Here is a 20,344-nt window from a genome sequence, read left to right as displayed (position 1 = left end):
GTTGTGGTATAGGCTGACAGCTACAGGTCCGCTAGCCTGAGAACTTCCATATGCCACAGGGGCGGCCCTAAAAAGACCAAAAAAAGAGAAAGATTCACCTGTGAATGTGTGCAATTCAGGTGACACTTTCAAATTAAACAGTGGGAGTTCCCGTCGTGGCTCAGTGGTTAACGAATCCGACTAGGAACCATGAGGTTGCGGGTTCGATCCCTGCCCTTGCTCAGTGGGTTAACGATCTGGCGTTGCCGAGGGCTGTGGTGTAGGTTGCCGACTCGGCTTGGATCTGGCGTTGCTGTGGCTCTGGCGTAGGCTGGTGGCTACAGCTCCGATTAGACCTCTAGCCTGGGAACCTCCACATGCCGCGGGAGCGGCCCAAGAAATAGAAAAAAAAAAAAAAAAAAAAGACAAATTAAACAGTGTTTGGTCCATGGTAAAGGCTTAATAAATGTGGCTTTATCACACTGTCTTTATTGAATGGCCAGTTAATGTACCATATTGGAGTATTGGATATAACCTTTGAAAAATGGGTAAGAAATGCCATTATAATAATTAAACTGATTTATAATTTAGCAATTTCTTGAGTTTTTTGTTCATAAACATTAATACTGCATAGCATTATATATTCTTATATTAGAACCTCATCTATATAATACTAACCACTGGAATATAATGTGATTAACTTTATATTTACATGATACTGTAAATCATTTTGGGACCAATGTTCCTTAATGTTCACTTCTAGGTATAAATTAATGGTTCTGGCTCTATGGTTCAAAATCTGTTTGGATCCTGTACACCTTTGAGCATCTCAAAATTATAGATTTTTTCCCAAGAAAAGTATGCATTAATAAATATATAGGAGTTCCCTGGTGGCTCTGTAGGTCAAGGACCCAGCATTGTCACTGCTGTGGCTTGGGTTCATTCCCTGGCCCTGGAACTTCTGCATGCTTGAGTGAGGCCAAATAAATAAATATATAAATAGACAATAATTTGGTATATAATTCTAAGATAAATTATTTAAGGTGAAGGATACCTGTTCTAGACCATCTAAGCATATGGCTCACTTTCTTACTTACAAGTGCCCATTACAATTAACTTCGTATTTTCATTGCTCCTTACATATGAATGTGGAATGACTTAGGATATCCACACAATAATAACAGGTTTGGGGGATTTTTTGTCTCTCTCTTTTTTTTTTTTTTTTTAGGGCTGCACCCAAGGGATAATGGAGGTTCCCAGGCTAGGGGTCGAATCAGAGCTGTAGCTGCTGACCTATGCCACAGCTCACAACAATGCCAGATCCTTAATCCACTGAGCGAGGCCAGGGATTGAACCTGTGTCATCATGGTTACTAGTCAGATTTGTTTCTGCTAAGCCCTGACGGGAACTCCAGGTTTTTAATTTAAGCACTTCTTATTGTCAGCCACTGTTCTAATGCTGATAATAGTAAGTCTCCTAATCCTCATAAAATCCCTTTGAGATTAATACTATTATTTGCATTTTTCAAACAATAAACTCTGAAATAGAAAGATATTGAATATATTGCCCAAGCTTATGAATACTTACGAGACCAAGATTTTAATTCAGACACTCTAGATTATGGGTCAGCAAATTTTTCTATAAAGGACCAGACAGTAAATATGTTAGGCTTTGTGGGCCAAAAGACAAAATCAAGGATATTATGTAGGTACAAATATAATGAGAGAAAACAAATTTCCACAAAATTTTTATTGACAAAATTCAAAACTTTACTTATGAACTCTGAATTTTAATTTCATATAATTTTCACACATCATGAAATATTGTTCTCCTTTTGATAGGCTGTCAATTATAGAAAAATGTTAAAGCCAGTCTTAGTTCACAAACCATAAAGAAAATAGGCTCTAAGCTGAATTTGGCCTGCAGGATCATGGCTTTGTTGACCTCTGCTCAAGACTCAAGAGACCATCATACACTACTGACCCTCAGTGTACACCAGCATGTGACTCGAAAAAAAAAACTGATGCTGCCAAATCTTATACAAGAACTGGTTGGTACCACATAAATCTTCTCATTCTTTGAGAAAAAAATTCTGCCCTTCTTGAAAGAGATGTCGCTGTATATACCTCCCAATAATATTCTGACCCTTAAAGGCCTCTAAAACAGAAGGCTGTTTTTACTGAAGACTATTACTGAAATCAGTCAAACCTTATCCTACCTTGCCATATTTCCACTCATGTCTTTGAAGAAAAACTGAAGTATCTGATGTGTAATTCTCACTGGTCTCTTCCTTAACAAATCACCATGTAAAGGGGAATTGTTTTTTGTGTCATGAGACTGCTTAAACAAAAAGAACCCAAGGCACAGGTGTTGCCAAGTGGTTATAGAAAATTTAACTGTAGGAAGGGCATTTGATGAGGAGCTGGGAAAAAAGGGGATCCATCCTTATGTTACGGTCATCAACTAAGGAGAGGAGGCCTAGAGACCAGGTAAATGGATTAGCTGCTGTTTGACAGGGCATTTAAAATGAAGTTATTCTATATCCCAAAAAACAAAAATTCACTCCATGAAACAGAAAGCTCAAAATGATCTCTAGATTGGCTTTGAGATGTACAACTGCAACACTTTTCTCCTTTCGTGGCTATTTTGGAATACAGCAAAACTTAGAAAGAAGAGGGAATCATGACATAGCAGGTCTTTCATACCCAGGCTAAGTAAGAACACATTCTTCATCATTAGCAAACCTCCATCATCCATGTTAAAAATACCCAATGGAAGTATGAGAAAAACAGGAGTACTGTTGATCCTTCCCTGCATCATAAAAGTCAGGTTCATTGAAGCCTAGGACTGGAATCTGTTTCTATGTTCCCAGCAGTTTTCTGTCCACAGAGCAATGAAAATGCTGTAGATCTGCGATATGCAGATTGCCCCCAAAAAGCTTCAGGAAGAAACTCTGGAGGAAGGAATCCTACTCTTGGTGCCTTAATATTACGTCTTCCCAAGACCTGGGGTGGGGGGTGGGGGCAATTCCAACTCTAAAATCACCATAATGGACCCAGAGCTGTGCTTTTTTTTTTTTAGTTGGAACTAAAAAAGTCTCAAAAAGTCAGTTTCCCTTTAACAGCCATTTTTGTGCAAATAACATTTCCATGCAGTGTGGCTATAAGGTGAAAAGACAGAGGAAGTGAAAGAAAATTCAGTGCAACAAATTCCGAGAAACCATAGGATTTACAGTTAACTCCAGAACAAGTTACATTTAATATACTGCCTGCCTACTGTGCCTTAAGCACTAGGCTAGACAATAGACACAGGTTGCAATGATGAAGGCAGCAAGGGCCCTGTTTTAGAACTGGGAGCATCTGTGGTTACAGGGGCCTCAGAGTCTTTCACAGGCACAGACTGAGTCACGCAGGGTTCTCGTGCAGCGATTCCTCCACAATAGAAAAGCAAAAATGAAGCTCTACCCTCCTAAAAGTAAACAAAAGCCACACTACGCCAGTTTTGGTCACTCTCCAGTCGGTCACAATAGTGCTGTCACAGGATCACTTGGTCACAGTATTAAAACCTCACAGTCGCCAATCAGGGTCATTAACGCCCCGCCCCCACTCGTAGTCCTAGGAGCCTCATCTGCACCTGAACCTGCCCCCACTCACATGCATACACGCCCGCTCGCGCTCTGACATAGACTCATAATTACATCTTACACTCACAATCACACACACACACCACAAACACCTTTCTCAGCACCTGATCCACACAAACCGGTGGCTGCTTCCTCCTCCAGACGCCACCGAGCCTGGGAAACTCCAGGCCTCCTGCAATGAGCGCCTCCCGCCCCACGGCCCAGGTCACCTCAACTCACCATGTGGAAAACTATAACCGCAAGGCTAGTGGAAAATGAACCACAGCCTGAAGCTCATGAGTCCCCCCAGGACCTGCGGGAAACGAAGTCCAAACCGGAAAAGCGCGGACACAGACGCAAACTGACCCGAGCGCCCGCAGCCGGGAGAGCTCGGTCGCGCACCCCGCAGCCCCGTGGACTCCTGGGAGCTCCGGCCCGCACGGGAGTGCGCAGGCGCAGACGGCTGAGCCTGGGCTCGGGTGAGGTTGGTAGGTCTAAGGGGCTCGGAGGAGGCGGGAACTGGGAGCTCCGGCCCGGGAGGGCAGGCTGGAGAAGCGCGACCTGGGGAGGGGGGAATTCCGGGGACGGAACGAGGCGTCCAGACTGGGCCTGGTAATTGTGAGGAAGGAACGGGAACCGGGCCCGTCCGTGGCCAGACACTCAGATCTGTGCGAGCGGGGCCTCGGGCGTGGTCGTGGGCGTGACCCTGAAGGTGACAACCTAGTGTGACCTGGAGCGAGTTTTGCGAGGGGAGATTTTGTCTGTTTTGATCCGAAGGAAGCTCCATCGCAGGGAGCGGGGCGTGTGTGTGTGTGTGTGTGTGTGTGTGTGTGTGTGTGTGTACACGTACCAAATGGAGGCGGCCTCCTGTGCCGAACCTGCTGCGTTTTGGGTGCTTGCCACTTTAGGAAATGTGGCAGCTGATTGTGTGTGAAATTGGACTAGTCTTGTTGCTGCCTGGGGATTCCTCTGCATGTGTCTCTCTTCGGATTAAGTGTGATTCGTGTTTGAGACCGCAGGTGACACGGAGAAGCAAGATGATTTCTGATGTGATTTTGTGACTTTGCCTGGAATTTTGTAATGTACTGTCTGAGATTGTGAATGACATGTGTATGCCCTGGAATGGTGCATTTCTGAAGTAAGTGCTAGAATGTCACTCTGCGTGTGTTTGTAACATACTGTTACTATTTGTGATGGTTTTGTGATTAAGAAACTCTGTGTGACCACTAGTTAAGTATGTAAGATTTATCTGAACAGCGGTCTTATTAAGCCTGCCTCCAAAATTGTAACTCAATAACAATTTAGCAAATAAAATAATAGAGGTATAAGTATTGGGAAGGAAGAGGTAAGATTTCAGTGTTCCCAGATGGTAAGATTCATTACAAGGAAACATTATATGAAATAAAACCAATGTGTTAAGGTGATTAGTGTTCCACGTGTAACATGCAGGAAAAAAACAATTTTTATCCATCACTAGCACTTTCAGCACTGATAAATGAGTGAGGTTTCCTGCTGGATGAAGTCTCTGGCAGGGTCAATAGCTTCTTAAGGCATTCTAAGATAATAAAAAGTATTTGGTATATTTTTAATCATGAAGCCCGTCTCATTTTAGTAATTAAAACATTGTTTCTCTTTGGCATGACATTGTAAATCAACTGTACTTTAATAAAAAATTATCTTCCTAATTAAAATATTCACTGTAGAAGTCAATACCTCAAACTTCATTCAGCAAGATATTATCCTTTCTGCTTGGAACCCTACAGTGTGGAAAGATCGATTTATTTTCTTTTTCCATACCTGTACTACTCAAGAGGGTTGTTCAGTAATTAATAATTAACTTACCATTAGTAAATTAATAATAATAGTTAATTTTCAATAATTATCTATGCAAATTAAGTACTACATACAGGTGAATCAATAAACAAAGTAGAGATTACATAGAAAGTCCAGGTATTCTCAAGTATATGGGGATATGTAATAATGATGAAGATGGCATTTTCATTTCAACTGAGAAATTATGGATTATATAGTATATAAATAACCTTCACAAGGCAGAAACACTTTTTTTTTTTTTTTGTCTTTTTTGTCTTTTGTCTTCTTGTTGTTGTTGTTGTTGTTGTTGCTATTTCTTGGGCCGCTCCCGCGGCATATGGAGGGTCCCAGGCTAGGGGTTGAATCGGGGCTGTAGCCACCGGCCCAAGCCAGAGCCACAGCAACGCGGGATCCGAGCCGCGTCTGCAACCTACACCACAGCTCACGGCAATGCCAGATCGTTAACCCACTGAGCAAGGGCAGGGACCGAACCCGCAACCTCATGGTTCCTAGTTGGATTCGTTAACCACTGCGCCACGACGGGAACTCCAGAAACACTTTTTTTTGGTTTTTTTTTTTTTTTGGCTTTGTTTTGTTTTGTTTTTTATTTTTATTTATTTATTTATTTTTTGTCCTTTTGCCTTTTCAAGGGCCGCTTCCCATGGAATATGGAGGTTCCCAGGCTAGGGGTCGAATTGGAGCTGTAGCCGCTGGCCTACGCCAGAGCCACAGCAACGCGGGATCCGAGCCGCGTCTGCAACCTACACCACAGCTCACGGCAATGCCAGATCGTTAACCCACTGAGCAAGGGCAGGGACCGAACCCGCAACCTCATGGTTCCTAGTTGGATTCGTTAACCACTGCGCCACGACGCGACCTCCCAGAAACACTTTTAATAGTCAAATGAGCAGCTAAGAAAAATTATTTGCAACTTAAAATATATAAAGGGTTAATTTATTAAATTAAAAAGATAATGTCAACCAATTAGAAAATAAACCCCCATGAGAAAAATAGACATACTCTAAGATGTCATCACAGAAAAGAAAGGAGCTTATTCTTATAAGAAATGTGCAAATTAGAATTGTATCTGTATATCTGGGAGTTCCCGTCACGGCTCAGTTGTTAACGAATCCGACTAGGAACCATGAGGTTGCAGGTTTGATCCCTGGCATCCCTCAGTGGGTTAAGGATCCGGAGTTGCTGTGAGTTGTGGTGTAGGTCTCCGACTTGGCTCGGATCTGGTGTTGCTGTGGCTGTGGTGTAGGCTGGCGGCCATAGCTCTGATTAGACCCCTAGCCTGGGAACCTCCATATGCCACGGGTGCGGCCTAGAAAAGGCAAAAAAATAAAAATAAAAAGAATTATGTCTGTATATCTGGCAGGCAGAGGTTAAAATTATTTTCAGTTGCATTCATCAGGGTGCGGGGAGGTATTCTCATGCACTTCTAGTAGTAACAGTATAAATTGGTAGAAAATCCATGAAGAACGATTTGGAAATATGACATGGGAGATGGAAGACAGAGGTGCAGAGGGAAAAACACAATGTTCCCTCTATCCAAGCTACAACAGATTCCCCAGAATCCATTCTACCTCACCAAGAGACTAGGTTTCTGGCAACAGTAAGATAGCAGGATTTGTTCATTTTCCCACTAATCTCTGTCCCGGATTCGTGTGGGGTACACAGTGTGTGCAAATGCTGAAACTGAAAATTGATGCAGTTCAAAACTGAAAACTGAGCTGAGTTATTCTGAAAGATCTAAATCAAATATGATTTCACATGGCTTCTTGTATCCCCCCATCTCTGCCTTCTCAGGACTCTTCCCTTTTCCAAAAGAAGAGCTCAAAAGAGAAGGTTCAACTCTTGCAAATCTCAAAGCCATGCCTCAGGTGAGATGATGTTTCCTCTTTTTCTGAAATCACTTGTTTTTAGGTTATATGAACATTTGCTTCCCTATCCTTAAATTTCTGGATATTGGGATTTGCTTCCATCAAACTCGTCTCCAGTAGGGCAAGCAAGTGGCTTAGGTACAGAATTTAAGGAGGACTCTCAAGGCTGTCCAGCCCTAAATTTTGTACCCTAGCTGCCTTACCTGCCTGACTCTAGTTACAGCTCCACTCCTAGTTTTTCTCATTCCAAGTGGGTAACTTAAGCCTCCCCAAGTTTACCTTCTAGTTACAGCCCATGTCTGTATATTGATTGGGTATCATTCATCATCTCCTTTCTCAGTCTTCTCATAAAAGTACTGCTGGAAAAGAAATGTATTGTTTTGAATTAAAGGGGAATATATTACTTCAATGAATGTTAAGTTTGTCAAGACACTGATTTGAGATCTAAATGTGTGAGGAGTCAAAGGGCAGACATGGAAAAACCTTGATCACTCCCACAGACCTAGGTTTCGCAATGATGGGTGGGAGGTAGAATTGATTGATTATTATTTTGTGATTAGATTTCCTGTTATGTGAAGTTTTTAGGGTAGAGATTTGCTTGCAGGCTTGTACAGAAAACTGAGATTTTACATCCATCTCTGATCTATTTTATCCATGTCTGCCAGTAATTCCTACTAACTCTCACCTGCCAGTGAAAACCTTTTCAGTAGTTCAGTGCTGTTATAGATTTAATCTTACCTTTTCAGTTTCTTCTACCTTTTATACATTGGTGCAGAAGAAAATGTATATGCTAATCTACTCTTGAGACAGTCTACTCTGGAATCAAAGGTTGTACTTTATTCTGTTTTCATTTCTTTCAGAAAATTCCTCTTCATCTACTAACCTTTACAATACCAAACAAGGTTTTCCCCAGATGCTAGTTGGTTCTCTTCTCTCTTTTTCTGTATGCACATTCACATTCACTGCAAAGGCTTATACTGATCTGATTCTAGTGATTCTCAGATACCTCTCTCCATCTTCGATCTCTATGCAAGGTAGCAGAGTCATATATACAATCTCTTAACAGGTATCACTACCTGTATGACATTCTAGGTATACATCTAAGGTTTGCTTCATTACCTCCTTTGGTCCTGCTTATTCTTTCTTCTGTTTCCCATTTCCATTTTTTACTCTCAGCACCTACCCACTTGCTATGCAGATGACTCAAGAGCTATGCCTCTCTTTTTTCCACTCTACAACCAATTTATGACCAATTCTACTGAAACTCATCGTGTAGCAACCAACTGTCCCCTGCCTAGACCACCAATACCACTGTAATCCGGGACACATCTCTAAAAGTGGTTGCTTAATTGTCTTTCCCACCTAACACACCTCAAGCCTTCTCTACTGTTCAAGAGTATTGCCTGTAAAGTACAAATTTTATCACTTACATAATGACAGCATTTCTTCATATTCTTTATACCACATAAAGCAGCAGACCCAAAGTGAAGTATGCGTTATAGTGGAATGTACATGACAGTATATTGAAAAGGAGGAAAATACTAATAGTTTACATTCAAGAACAATAATCATTAACAATGTGGATTGCCATTAATATATCAAATGATTGATAAATAAATACAAATATGTTGGGAGTGTGTTTAAAACCACTGCTTCCTAAGAAAAGTATTCAGTGTTATTACATAAATACTGCCTACCTCCATATACCTATTTCTGCTTACAGCTCAAAGACTCTTTCCTAACATACTATACCTTTTGCTATTACCTGAATTCACCAACTGGTTTTACTCTCCCCATGAATTTTAAAAGCCAGTGACATGTAGTCCTACAAAAAAATTCATTGTGAGTACAAAATTTTCATGTCCTCAATGAAGTCTTGGAATACAAAATGAAATTTTCTTTATTCTGTGGTATGTACATATTTCTGTCATTGTGTCTGTATTATCTATTGAGTGTATGTATTTATACATATGACTCTCTTTTAGCCTGTAACTTCTTATGAGTAAGGTCAGGGTTTTATTCATTTTGGTGCACCAAGCAACCAGTCACATTCAAGACAAATAATATGATCTCGTATGTTTTTAGCATGAGAAAATAAGTAAATACAGATGAATGTATTTTCAGAGAGAATTTTCTAGAGTACAAAATACAAAATAAGAAACCTAGGTCTGACCACTGAACATGGTCTCCAATGTCTAGTTCTCACTAGTTCCAATCACTTTAGGATGAACTAGAGTGTGCCCTTACAGGGATCAGTATCATTCAAGGATGTGACTGTGGACTTCACCCAGGAGGAGTGGCAGCAACTGGACCCTGCTCAGAAGGCTCTCTACAGGGATGTTATGTTGGAAAACTATTGTCACCTCATCTCTGTGGGTAAGGAAAATTCCTTGAATCTTTCAATGTCATATTTCCCCTTTCAAGAATTTCTGAAACATATTAGCATTCCCGTTGTTGCTGAGTGGGTTAAGAATCTGACTAGTATCCAAGAGGATGCAGGTTCAATCCTTGGCCTTGCTCACTGGGTTTAAGGATCCGGTACTGTAGCAAGCTGCAGTGTAGGTCACAGACACAGCTTGGATCTGGCGTTGGCTGTGGCAAAGGCCAGCAGCTGCAGCTCTGATTCGACCCCTAGCCTGGGAACTTCCATATGCCAAAGATGTGGCCCTAAAAAGAAAAAAAAAAATTTCTGAAGCATATGGAACTTTCAGTTTCAAAGATCAGAGGTGATGAATCCCTTTTTGTTAGTAGAAAACATGATTATATCTTCACTTGCCTAGTGCAAGGTATTAAAGATGTTAATGTGTACCTTGTTGCCACTTTGAACCTGTATCTTTCTCTTCCTTCAATAGTTTTGAAGCCCAGCAGCTTAGACCATGTCTCATTTTTTATTATCAGGATTTCACATGACTAAGCCTGACATGATCCGCAAGTTGGAACAAGGAAAAGAACTATGGACAACAGAGAAGATTTTTCCAAGTCAGAGTTATCCAGGTGAGTCTGTGTAGATAAAGTCCAGTGGACTCAGGTAGTTTAAGCATTTAAATGTTTTTAAGAGGTCTCTTTTTTTTTAATTGTGATAAAATAAACATTAAATTTACCATCTTAACCTTTTTTTTTTTTTTTTTTTTTTTTTGGCTTTTTAGGGCCACACCTGCAGTATATGGAAATCCCCAGGCTAGGGGTCCAATCAGAGCTGCAGCTGCCAGCCTATGCCACAGCAACAGCAACCTGGGATCCAAGCCACATCTGTGACCTACACCACAGCTCACGGCAATGCCGGATTCTTAACCCACTGAGTGAATCCAGGGATCAAACTCCCATCCTCATGGATACTAGTTGGGTTCCTTTGCGCTGGCTCAGCCACGACAGGAACTCCCATCTTAACCATTTTGTAAGCATATAATTCTGTGGCATTAAGTAGTCTTACAGTGTTGTGTAACTTTGATTATCATCCATCTCAAGAATCTTTCATCTCACAGAACTAAAACTGTACCCATTAAGCTCTGTACCCATTAAACAAAATTCTGTACCCATCTCACAGAACTAAAACTCTGTTGGTACTCATTACCAACCCCCTACTAGCTCCTGGCAACAAACATTCTTCTTTCTATCTCTGTGAATTTGACTTCTGGTGGTATGTCACAGAAGTGGAATCATATGGTATTTTTCCTTTTTGTGACTTTTATTTCACTTAACATAATGTCCTTAGTTTCACCCATGTTGTAGTGTGTATTAGAATTTTCAGAGTTCCCCCTGTGGCTCAGTGGGTTAAGAACCCAACATAGGAGTTCCTGTCATGGCTCAGTGGTTAATGAATCCGACTAGGAACCGTGAGGTTGCGGGTTCGGTCCCTGACCTCGCTCAGTGGGTTAAGGATCTGGCATTGCCGTGAGCTGTGGTGCAGGTGTAGACGCAGCTTGGATCCTGTGCTGCTGTGGCTGTGGCATAGGCCGGTGGCTACAGCTCCAATTGAACCCTAGCCTGGGAACCTCCATATGTCGCGGGAGCGGCCCTAGAAAAGGCAAAAAAACAAACAAACAAAAAAATCGCCCAACATAGTGTCCTTGAGAATGCAGGTTCCATCCCTGGCCTTGCTCAGTGGGTTAAGGATCTGGCATTACTATGCCTATGGTATAGGCCAGCAGCTGTAGCTCCAATTTGACCCCTAGCACAGGAACTTCCACATGCTGCAGATGAAGCCATAGGAGAAAAAAAAAAAGAATTGTCTTCCTTTTGAAAGCAGAATAATATTCCATTATATGTATATGCCACATTTTGCTTATCCTTTCATCTCTCAGTGGACACTTTGGTTGCTTCAACCTTTTGGCTACTATGAATAATGCTGCTATGAACATGAGTATACAGATCTCTGAGTCACTGCTTTAATTTCTTTGGGGTATATACCCCAAAGTAGAATTGCTGGATCATATATGGTAATTCACTGTTTAATGTTTTGAAGAACTGCCATTCTCTTTTCCATAATGGTTATACCATTTTACATTCTCACTAAAAAAGGATTCCCATTTCTCCACATCCATACCAAAAAATGTTATTTTCTTTTTTTCTTCTTTTTTGGATAGTAGCCATCTTATTAGACATCTGTTTTTAAAGGCCTGAGATCTTTGAAGTGCCTGTACATAACTGACTTCCATGCCTCTAAAATATAAATTTTATTTTGAATATCAGTCTGCATGCACATCCTTTCCTTGTGTGCTTTATGCTTATAGAGCTATTGGCTGCTGTTGCTTTACCAAGAATCCACTCCAGGCTTTGTAGCTATAATGTACATAAAGATCTTAAGTGTAAAGTTCTTTGAGTTGTGACAGAAGTATAATTCCATGAACCTCACACTCTAATCAAGATAAAGGACACTTCCATTAACTCCATTAACCCATTAACTTCCATCAGGCCTCTTCCAAGTCAGTCCTTCCCATTAGGACAATCAACACTGAGTTCTACCTATGTAGAGTAGTTTTGACCACTCTAGATTGTTTTCACATCTACTTTTTTTCACTCAGCTTAACATGTTTTTGCATGTTAAATAGTTTATTTTAATTGCAGAATAGTATTTAATTGTATGCGTATCCCAGTTTGTTTATGTAACTCCTGTTGATAGACATTTGAAATATTCTAGTTCAGGGCTATTATAAATAAAGCTACAGTGAACATTCTTGTAAAAATCTTTTTGTGGACATATGGTTTTTTTTTTTTTAATCTACTTTTAAATATCATCTTTTTTTTTTCTTTCTTTTTTTTTTTTTTTTTTTTTGCTATTTCTTGGGCCGCTCCAGCGGCATATGGAAGTTCCCAGGCTAGGGGTCCAATTGGAGCTGCAGCCACTGGCCTATGCCAGAGCCACAGCAACGAGGGATCCGAGCCGCGTCTGCAACCTACACCACAGCTCACGGCAACGCCGGATCATTAACCCACTGAGCAAGGGCAGGGACCGAACCCGCAACCTCATGGTTCCTAGTCGGATTCGTTAACCACTGCGCCATGACGGGAACTCCAGACATATGTTTTTATTCATTCTCAATAAAGACCTGGCAGATAGTGTTGGATCATTCATAAGGTAGGTTTATTTTTCACTTTTTTAAGAAACTGCCAGTTTTTTTAAGTTATTGTGCCATTTTAAACTTTGACCAGCAGCATATGAGAGTTTTATCTCACATTCTACTCTATATTTGATATCAGTATTTTGATTTTGGTCATTCTGAAGTAACATTCTGAAGAATGGTAGTATATCTTTGCAGTTTTAGATTTATGACTAATGATGTTGAGAACTTTTTCAAGAGCTTTTTATATCTTCTTCAGAGGTGTCTCTTCAAATGTTTTACCCATTTTTTATTTGGTAATATATTTTTTCCCTTGAGTAGTAAGAATTCTTTATATATTCTGAATAGAAGTCTTTTGTTTAATATAGATATTGCAGATATTTCCTTAAGTCTGTGGCCTGCCTATTCATTTAATGGTGTCTTTTTCAGTTAACTACAATAATCAAAGACTAAGTGGTATTAGCAGTAGGACTTAGGTCAAAAGAAAGAATACTCTAGAAGTATACTGACACAAATACAAATCATTTTTGATAAGATCATCAGTGCAATTCAACTCAATTCAACAAGTGATGGGACAAATTAATATTTATATGGAAGAAAAAAGACCCTTAATCATTACCTCATATCATAAACAAATAATATGAAATGGGTCACAGAACTAATAAAAAGCAAAATAGACATAATATTTTTAGAAGAAAATATAGGAAATTATCTTCATAACCTAGAAGAAGGCAGATACTTTTTTGTGAGGTCAAAGAAATGATGATAAAAAAATTATTAACTGGATTGTGCTATCTGAAAATATTTCCTCAGGCCTTTTCTCTCTCTCTCTCCTCATTCTGGCACCCCTAGAATGCAAATTTTGGTGTGTTAATGTTGTCCCAGGGGTCTCTTAGACTGTCCTTATTTCTTTTCCATTCTTTTTACTTTATTCTGTTCCACAGTAGTGATTTCCATCAATCTGTTTTCCAGTTCACTTATTTGTTCTTCTGCCTCATTTATTCTGCTGTGGATTTCTTCTAGTGTATTTTCATTTCAGTTCTTGTATTGTTCATCTGTTTGTTTGTTCTTTAAATCTAGCTCATTGTTAAACATTTCTTGCATTTCTTGTATCTGCTCTGCCTCCATTCTTTTTCCAAGGTCTTGATCATCTTTGCTATCATTACTCTAAATTCTTTTTACAGGTAGGTTGCCTACCTGAAGAGTGGAGAGATAATCCTCATAAATTTATTTAAAGAAATCAAAAAGCTGATTCTAAAATGTATTTGAAAATGAAAATGACCTGGAATAGACAAAACTTTTTTTTTTTTTTTTTTGCTTTTTAGGGCCACAACTGTGGCATATGGAAGTTCCCAGGCTAAGGGTCAAATCAGAGCTACAGCTGCTGGTCTACACCACAGCCACAGCAACACAGGATCCGAGCTGCATCTGTGACCGACATCACAGCTCACGGCAACACCAGATCCTTAACCCACTAAGCAAAGCCAGGGATTGAACCTGCAACCTCATGGATACTAGTCGGATCGTTACTGCTAAGCCACAATGGGAATTCCCAAAGCAATTTTTTAAAAAGAAGAGAGTTGAGTATTTACTCTGACATGAATACTTATTTTAGTACGTTTATCTCTAAGCTTTTAATATTTGTGATGCTGTTGTAAATAGTGGGATTTTAAATTTTTATTTTTCCAGTTTGTTAATACATATAACTACAAATCACTTATAGATAATGAGTTTGCATGTTTTTTTATTGTATGAGTTTCATTATTGTTGCTCTTGTTTATTTTGGTATTTTTTTTAAGATTTTCTACAATAAAACATGCCTTCTTGAAATAAGGTAAGAGTTGCACCACTAGGACCTCCCTTCAAAAAAGAACTTTCTGGTCTTTTTCATGTCAGAAAAAGACCAATGCTCTTGGAGTTCCCTGGTGGCTCAGTAGGTTAAGGATCCAGTGTTGTCATTGCTGTGGCTCTGATTACCCCTGTGGCACAGGTTTGCTTCCTGGCTCAGGAGCTTCCACATGCCATAGGCATGGCCAAAAAAAAAAGACCAATACTCTTTAGGAAAATACAATCATATCTTAAACTCAACAACATTAAATTGTTAATGTCTGATGTCCAATCAAAAACTACTAAATATATGAAGTAGGGAAATATAACCCATAAATAGGAAGAATATATTGGATAGTTAAAAAAAAAAAAGACCTAAAAAAGGCAGAAGTGATGAAATTTACAGACAAGGATGTTAAAACAGTTGTTATAAATGACTTCAGTATCATCAAGGATGTAAAGGATGTGAATGAACATAATGAGACAAGACAGCAAAGAATGAAATAAGAACCAAATGAAACTTCTAAAGATGACAATTCAGTATCTGAAATGGAAAGGAAGACCCAAATATGTCCTGTGTCTTAAAATGTAAAGACACAGGTAGGTGAAACATAAAAAGATGAGGAAATTTATACCATACTGTCTTGTGGTTGCCCTCTGTGGGGATGAGAACAGCAATACCATCACCCCCACCCCACCCCCTGCCATACTCACTCGAAATTTGGTTCAGATGTCAAGACTGAAATCTGACATAATGAAGCTTTCTAGGAAGAGCAGGGAAGATTCCCAAGCTGGTCATAAAACGGCTTGAGAGAGTAAGGAGGGGTATCCGGCTTTGGTGTTTTTTACAGGTGTGTGTGTGTGGAGTTGGGGTGTCAGGATCCTATGTGTGGGCCAGGGCTTGCATGGTTTAAACTTCCTGCCGGCACCAACAGAAAGAGACTGTAAGCTTTCTTACTGGCTTGCCCAGGTGAGGGGCATGAGGGGCAAAAGGGAGTAGGTCTAGGAAGTCAGCAGTAGGACATCAAAAATGGAATGTGACTCTACTACACACGCAAACAGTAGGAAGAAAACAGAGGTGGCTATATATCAAAGTAGATCTCAGAATATGCAATATTACAGTGATAAACAGGGACACTTCATCAGAAATAACAATTCTAACGGCTTCAAAATACTTCAGTGTTTCTCAGCTTTTTATCATTTTCACTTCCCTAAAGAGTCTTTTTAGAGATTTTTCTAGTTACACAGGCAGAGCAACACCAGATCTGAGCCGCATCTGTGACCTATACCACAGCTCACGGCAACACCAGATCCTTAACCCAATGAGCAAAGCCAGGGAATTTATAAGAAAAATAATAGTTTTTAAAAGCCAATCAGTGTTGTACACATACACTGAAGAATCCAGTCTTTCACAGCTCAAATAGGGGATAGCAGAGTTAAGGTATGCTACTGCATTGGGAAGAAAACGAACTCATCCATTCCTACAACTGAAAGAAGTCATTCAGCAAATGGAAAGGAGGAAAAGGTATAATTGGTAGCCAAGAGAATTTAGTTATTGATCATTTCTGGAATAATTGATGGTAGCATCAATCAGAATACAACAGTTATTATATTCATATGTTGCAAATATGCTTTGTCCTCTGGTTTATTTTACAATTCATAATGTAATTATGTTTTCCCAATTTTCCCCTTTTAAGGGAAAATAATACTTATGTGGAGAGTAGGGTTTAGACTATAGACTAGTGTATCTGTTAGTACTAGGAAATGAGTGCCTGAGAAAGTTCATTTGCTATGGATGGGCTAAATACAAGTGAGGAAGAAACTAATGGAAGCATTTATAACATTTATTTAGTCATTGGGGAATAAATATATAGGCTTTCATCTCCACCTGAACTTTTTATTTCTTTTTTTTTTTTTTGTTTTGTTTTGTTTTGTTTTAGGGCTGCACATGCAGATTATGGAAGCTCCCAGGCTAGAGGTCAAATCGGAGCTGCAGCTGCCAGCCTTTGCCACCGCCCCAGCAATGTCAGATCCAAGCCGCATCTGTGACCCACACCGCAGCTTACAGCAATGCTGGATCCTTAACTCACTGAGCGAGGCCAGGGATCGATCGAGCCTGTGCCCTCATGGATACTAGTCGGGTTCGTTACCACTAAGCCACAATGGGAACTCCCACCTGAATATTTTCATTGCTTACTGTTTCATACCCTTGATAGGCTCACTCCATTATCTCTGAATCTGCCCATTCCAAGAACAATCTCACTTTCACTATCCTTTGTCTCCTGCTTACTTGGCTTTATGTTTATTACACCTATTTTATTTAGCTTATATTTACAGTGTCCTAAAGACATAAGTGTTATTTGCTTATGCCAGTTTTTCCTCATTTTAACAGTGTAGCAGGATTTGTGTTTATGTTATATATATATAATCCTTTCCCTCCAAGATGTAATTATTTTGGCCTTTTTTTCTTGTCTTTTTAGGGCCGAACCCACAGTATATGGAGGTTCCCAGGGTAGGTGTCGAATCAGAGCTGTAGCCACCAGCCTACACCACAGCCATAGCAATGCCAGATTTGAGCTGCATTTGCAACCTACACTGCAGCTTGCGGTAACACTGGATCATTAACCCACTGAGCAAGGCCAGGGATTGAACCTGCATCCTCATGAATACTAGTTTCCACTCAGTGGATTCATTTCCACTGAGCCACTATGGGAACTCCCTATTTTGGCCTTTCTATAGACTATAGTAGTGAAATAGTCTCGTAATGGGTTGTTTGTATATAGATCTTATCTATAACATTTATGCAAAGGCTTACAGTATTGTTAATTGTATTTTTTCTAGAAGAAGATGGGACAGCTGAAGATATTTTAGTGAAGTTCAAAGAATACCAAGACAGACATTCTAGATCAGTTGTATTCATCAACCACAAAAAACTAATGAAAGAGAGAAGTAATATTTTTGGGAAAACATTTACTGTCAACAAGAACCATATTATTTCAAAAACAACACTACATGAATATAAACCTGATGGAAAGGTTTTTAAAAATATTTCAGAATTAGTCATTAGAAATATAAGTCCTGTAAGAGAGAAATTTGTTGAGAGTAATGGATGGGAGAAATCACTCCTTAATACAAAACATGAGAAAATTCATACTGCAGTGAATCTCTGTAAACAAACAGAAAGGAGTCTGAGTAGTAAACAAGAGCTTATTCAACATCAGAAAGTTCAAACTCCAGAGCAATCATTTGAACATAATGAATATGAAAAACCCTTCCTTATGAAAGGAATGTTATTTACACCTACTAGAGCTCACAAAGGAGAAAGACCCTTTGAATACAATAAAGACGGAAAAGCCTTCATTGAAAAGTCAAATGTCAGTGTCCACCAACAAAATCTTATGGAGAAGAAGCCCACTCATACAGCAAATATGGGAAATTCCTTTGTAGGAAGTCCATTTTTATCATGCATCAGAGATCTCCAACAGAAGAGAAACCCTTTCAGTGTCCTTACTGTGGGAATAAATTTAGAAGGAAGTCATATCTCATTGAACATCAGCGAATTCACACAGGTGAGAAACCATATGTTTGCAGTCAGTGTGGAAAAGCCTTCCGTCAAAAGACAGCCCTCACTCTTCACGAGAAAACACATATAGAGGGGAAACCCTACCTTTGTATGGATTGTGGGAAGTCCTTCCGCCAGAAGGCAACACTTACTAGACATCACAAGACACATACTGGAGAGAAGGCCTATGAATGTACTCAATGTGGAAGTGCTTTTAGAAAGAAGTCATACCTCATTGATCATCAGAGAACACACACAGGAGAAAAACCATATCAATGTAATGAATGTGGGAAGGCATTTATCCAGAAGACAACCCTCACTGTACATCAGAGAACTCACACGGGAGAGAAGCCCTATATTTGCAGTGAATGTGGGAAGTCCTTCTGCCAAAAGACAACCCTCACTCTCCATCAAAGAATTCACACGGGGGAAAAACCTTATATTTGCAATGAATGCGGCAAGTCCTTCCGCCAGAAGGCAATACTAACTGTTCATCAGAGAATACATACAGGAGAGAAATCCAATGGATGCCCTCAGTGTGGGAAAGCCTTTAGTAGGAAATCAAACCTCATTCGCCATCAGAAAACTCACACAGGAGAAAAACCATATGAATGTAAAGAATGTGGGAAGTTCTTCAGTTGTAAGTCAAACCTCATTGTCCATCAGAAAACTCACAAAATAGAAACTGTGGGAATTCACTAAGAGATAGGACTTTTTGGGTGAAAACTTCTTAAGTCATAGTAAACCCTGAACATGATGTTGCTTGCAAGTATAATAATATTAAACAGTTTAAGGTACTATACCACATATTTACCTACTATTTGCTAGTCTATAAAACACACAGAAAGAATGGCTAGACAAATGAAATGACAAAAGTCATTGAAAATACAAGCTTAAATTTTTTGTTAGATTCACCATACATAAACTTCCTCTATCAAGTTGCTATAAACATTTAAAACTGGCTTATTTTCAATTTTGATACATAACTTCTTGTGACCCAGTAATAAACAGTAAGCTGCCTGGCAGTGGTCCATGGACAACACTGTGAAAAGAGGTGCTTTAAAAGAAAAGAGGTGTAACTATTTCTCATTGCAACTATGGAATAAAAATTAGTTGTCACTTCTCAGAGTTAACTGCAATTCTAAATTCCAACATTATAAATCCATTTTTGCATATTATAAACACTTTATAAATTATACATCATGTATTCGTTCACATATGGCTTGTTTCATCCATCACTATGTCTCTAAACCTCATCATTAGTGCATGTGGCAGAAGTTTATTTATTTTCAGTCTGTATAAAATTCCATTATATGATTATATTACAATTTATCCAAACTACTGTTGATGGACTTTTTCATTGCTTACAGCATAGGGTCATAATAAATAATGCCTCTATGAACATATTTGTATTTTAGTATACACATATTCATTTCTCTTGTGTATATACTTGAGAGTGGAATTGCTCGGTCCTGAGGTATATGTATGTTGGTACTATCAAACAACTCAGAACTTTCACAACATGAGATAATTCACTCTGACAGAAAAACAGCTATAAATATCAATATGGTGATGGTTCAAACAAGAGCATTCATACTAAAGGGAAACTCTATGAATGTTGTGAAACCTGGGAATCCAAATGCAATGAATGTCCAAAGTCTTTTCAGCCACAGCTCAGATCTTAACATAATACTAGACACATAAATGTGAGATTGCCTTTAGCAATAAGAATACCTGTTCGAAATCAAAGTTGTGCTGGAAAAAGGAAGGCACCTATCATTTTCCTTGCTCAGCATGAGGGAATTCTAACTGTATAAAATACTGTGAGTATAATGAAGGGGGCAGGAGATAACCTTTTCCCATGGTTTGTATCTTACTCATCTCATTATATTAAAAAATGATGAAGTTCTAACATTATCTCCATGATGCTTGAATGTCTGGCATTGACTTTGATTGAGATAAAGGCAGAGGGATATATAAGGTGCTATTTAAGTTGAAAACTTCCCTGAAGACCACCCAGAGTCAATTTGTTTACTCATATAAATGATTAGATAGCCCAACTTAACTATGTGACTAGTGATCAGAGGGGCATAAAAGG

At 39.3% G+C, this 20,344-nt stretch overlaps 1 protein-coding gene across 1 annotated transcript; it reads left to right on the top strand.

Moving 5' to 3' along the window:
• On the top strand, nt 377–20,158 carry ZNF382 (zinc finger protein 382). Its single transcript, XM_013998422.2, is given in 6 exon segments — nt 377–4,089; nt 7,226–7,299; nt 9,549–9,675; nt 10,198–10,293; nt 17,526–18,095; nt 18,098–20,158. Coding segments are annotated over 6 exon segments (1,965 nt in total). The 5' UTR covers nt 377–3,842; the 3' UTR covers nt 18,949–20,158.

This window comes from Sus scrofa, chromosome 6, assembly GCF_000003025.6.
Source record: "Sus scrofa isolate TJ Tabasco breed Duroc chromosome 6, Sscrofa11.1, whole genome shotgun sequence".
In the NCBI taxonomy this organism is placed as follows: Eukaryota; Metazoa; Chordata; class Mammalia; order Artiodactyla; family Suidae; genus Sus; species Sus scrofa.
Note: the sequence above shows the minus strand (reverse complement) of the source record. Positions and strands in the feature narration are given on the sequence as shown.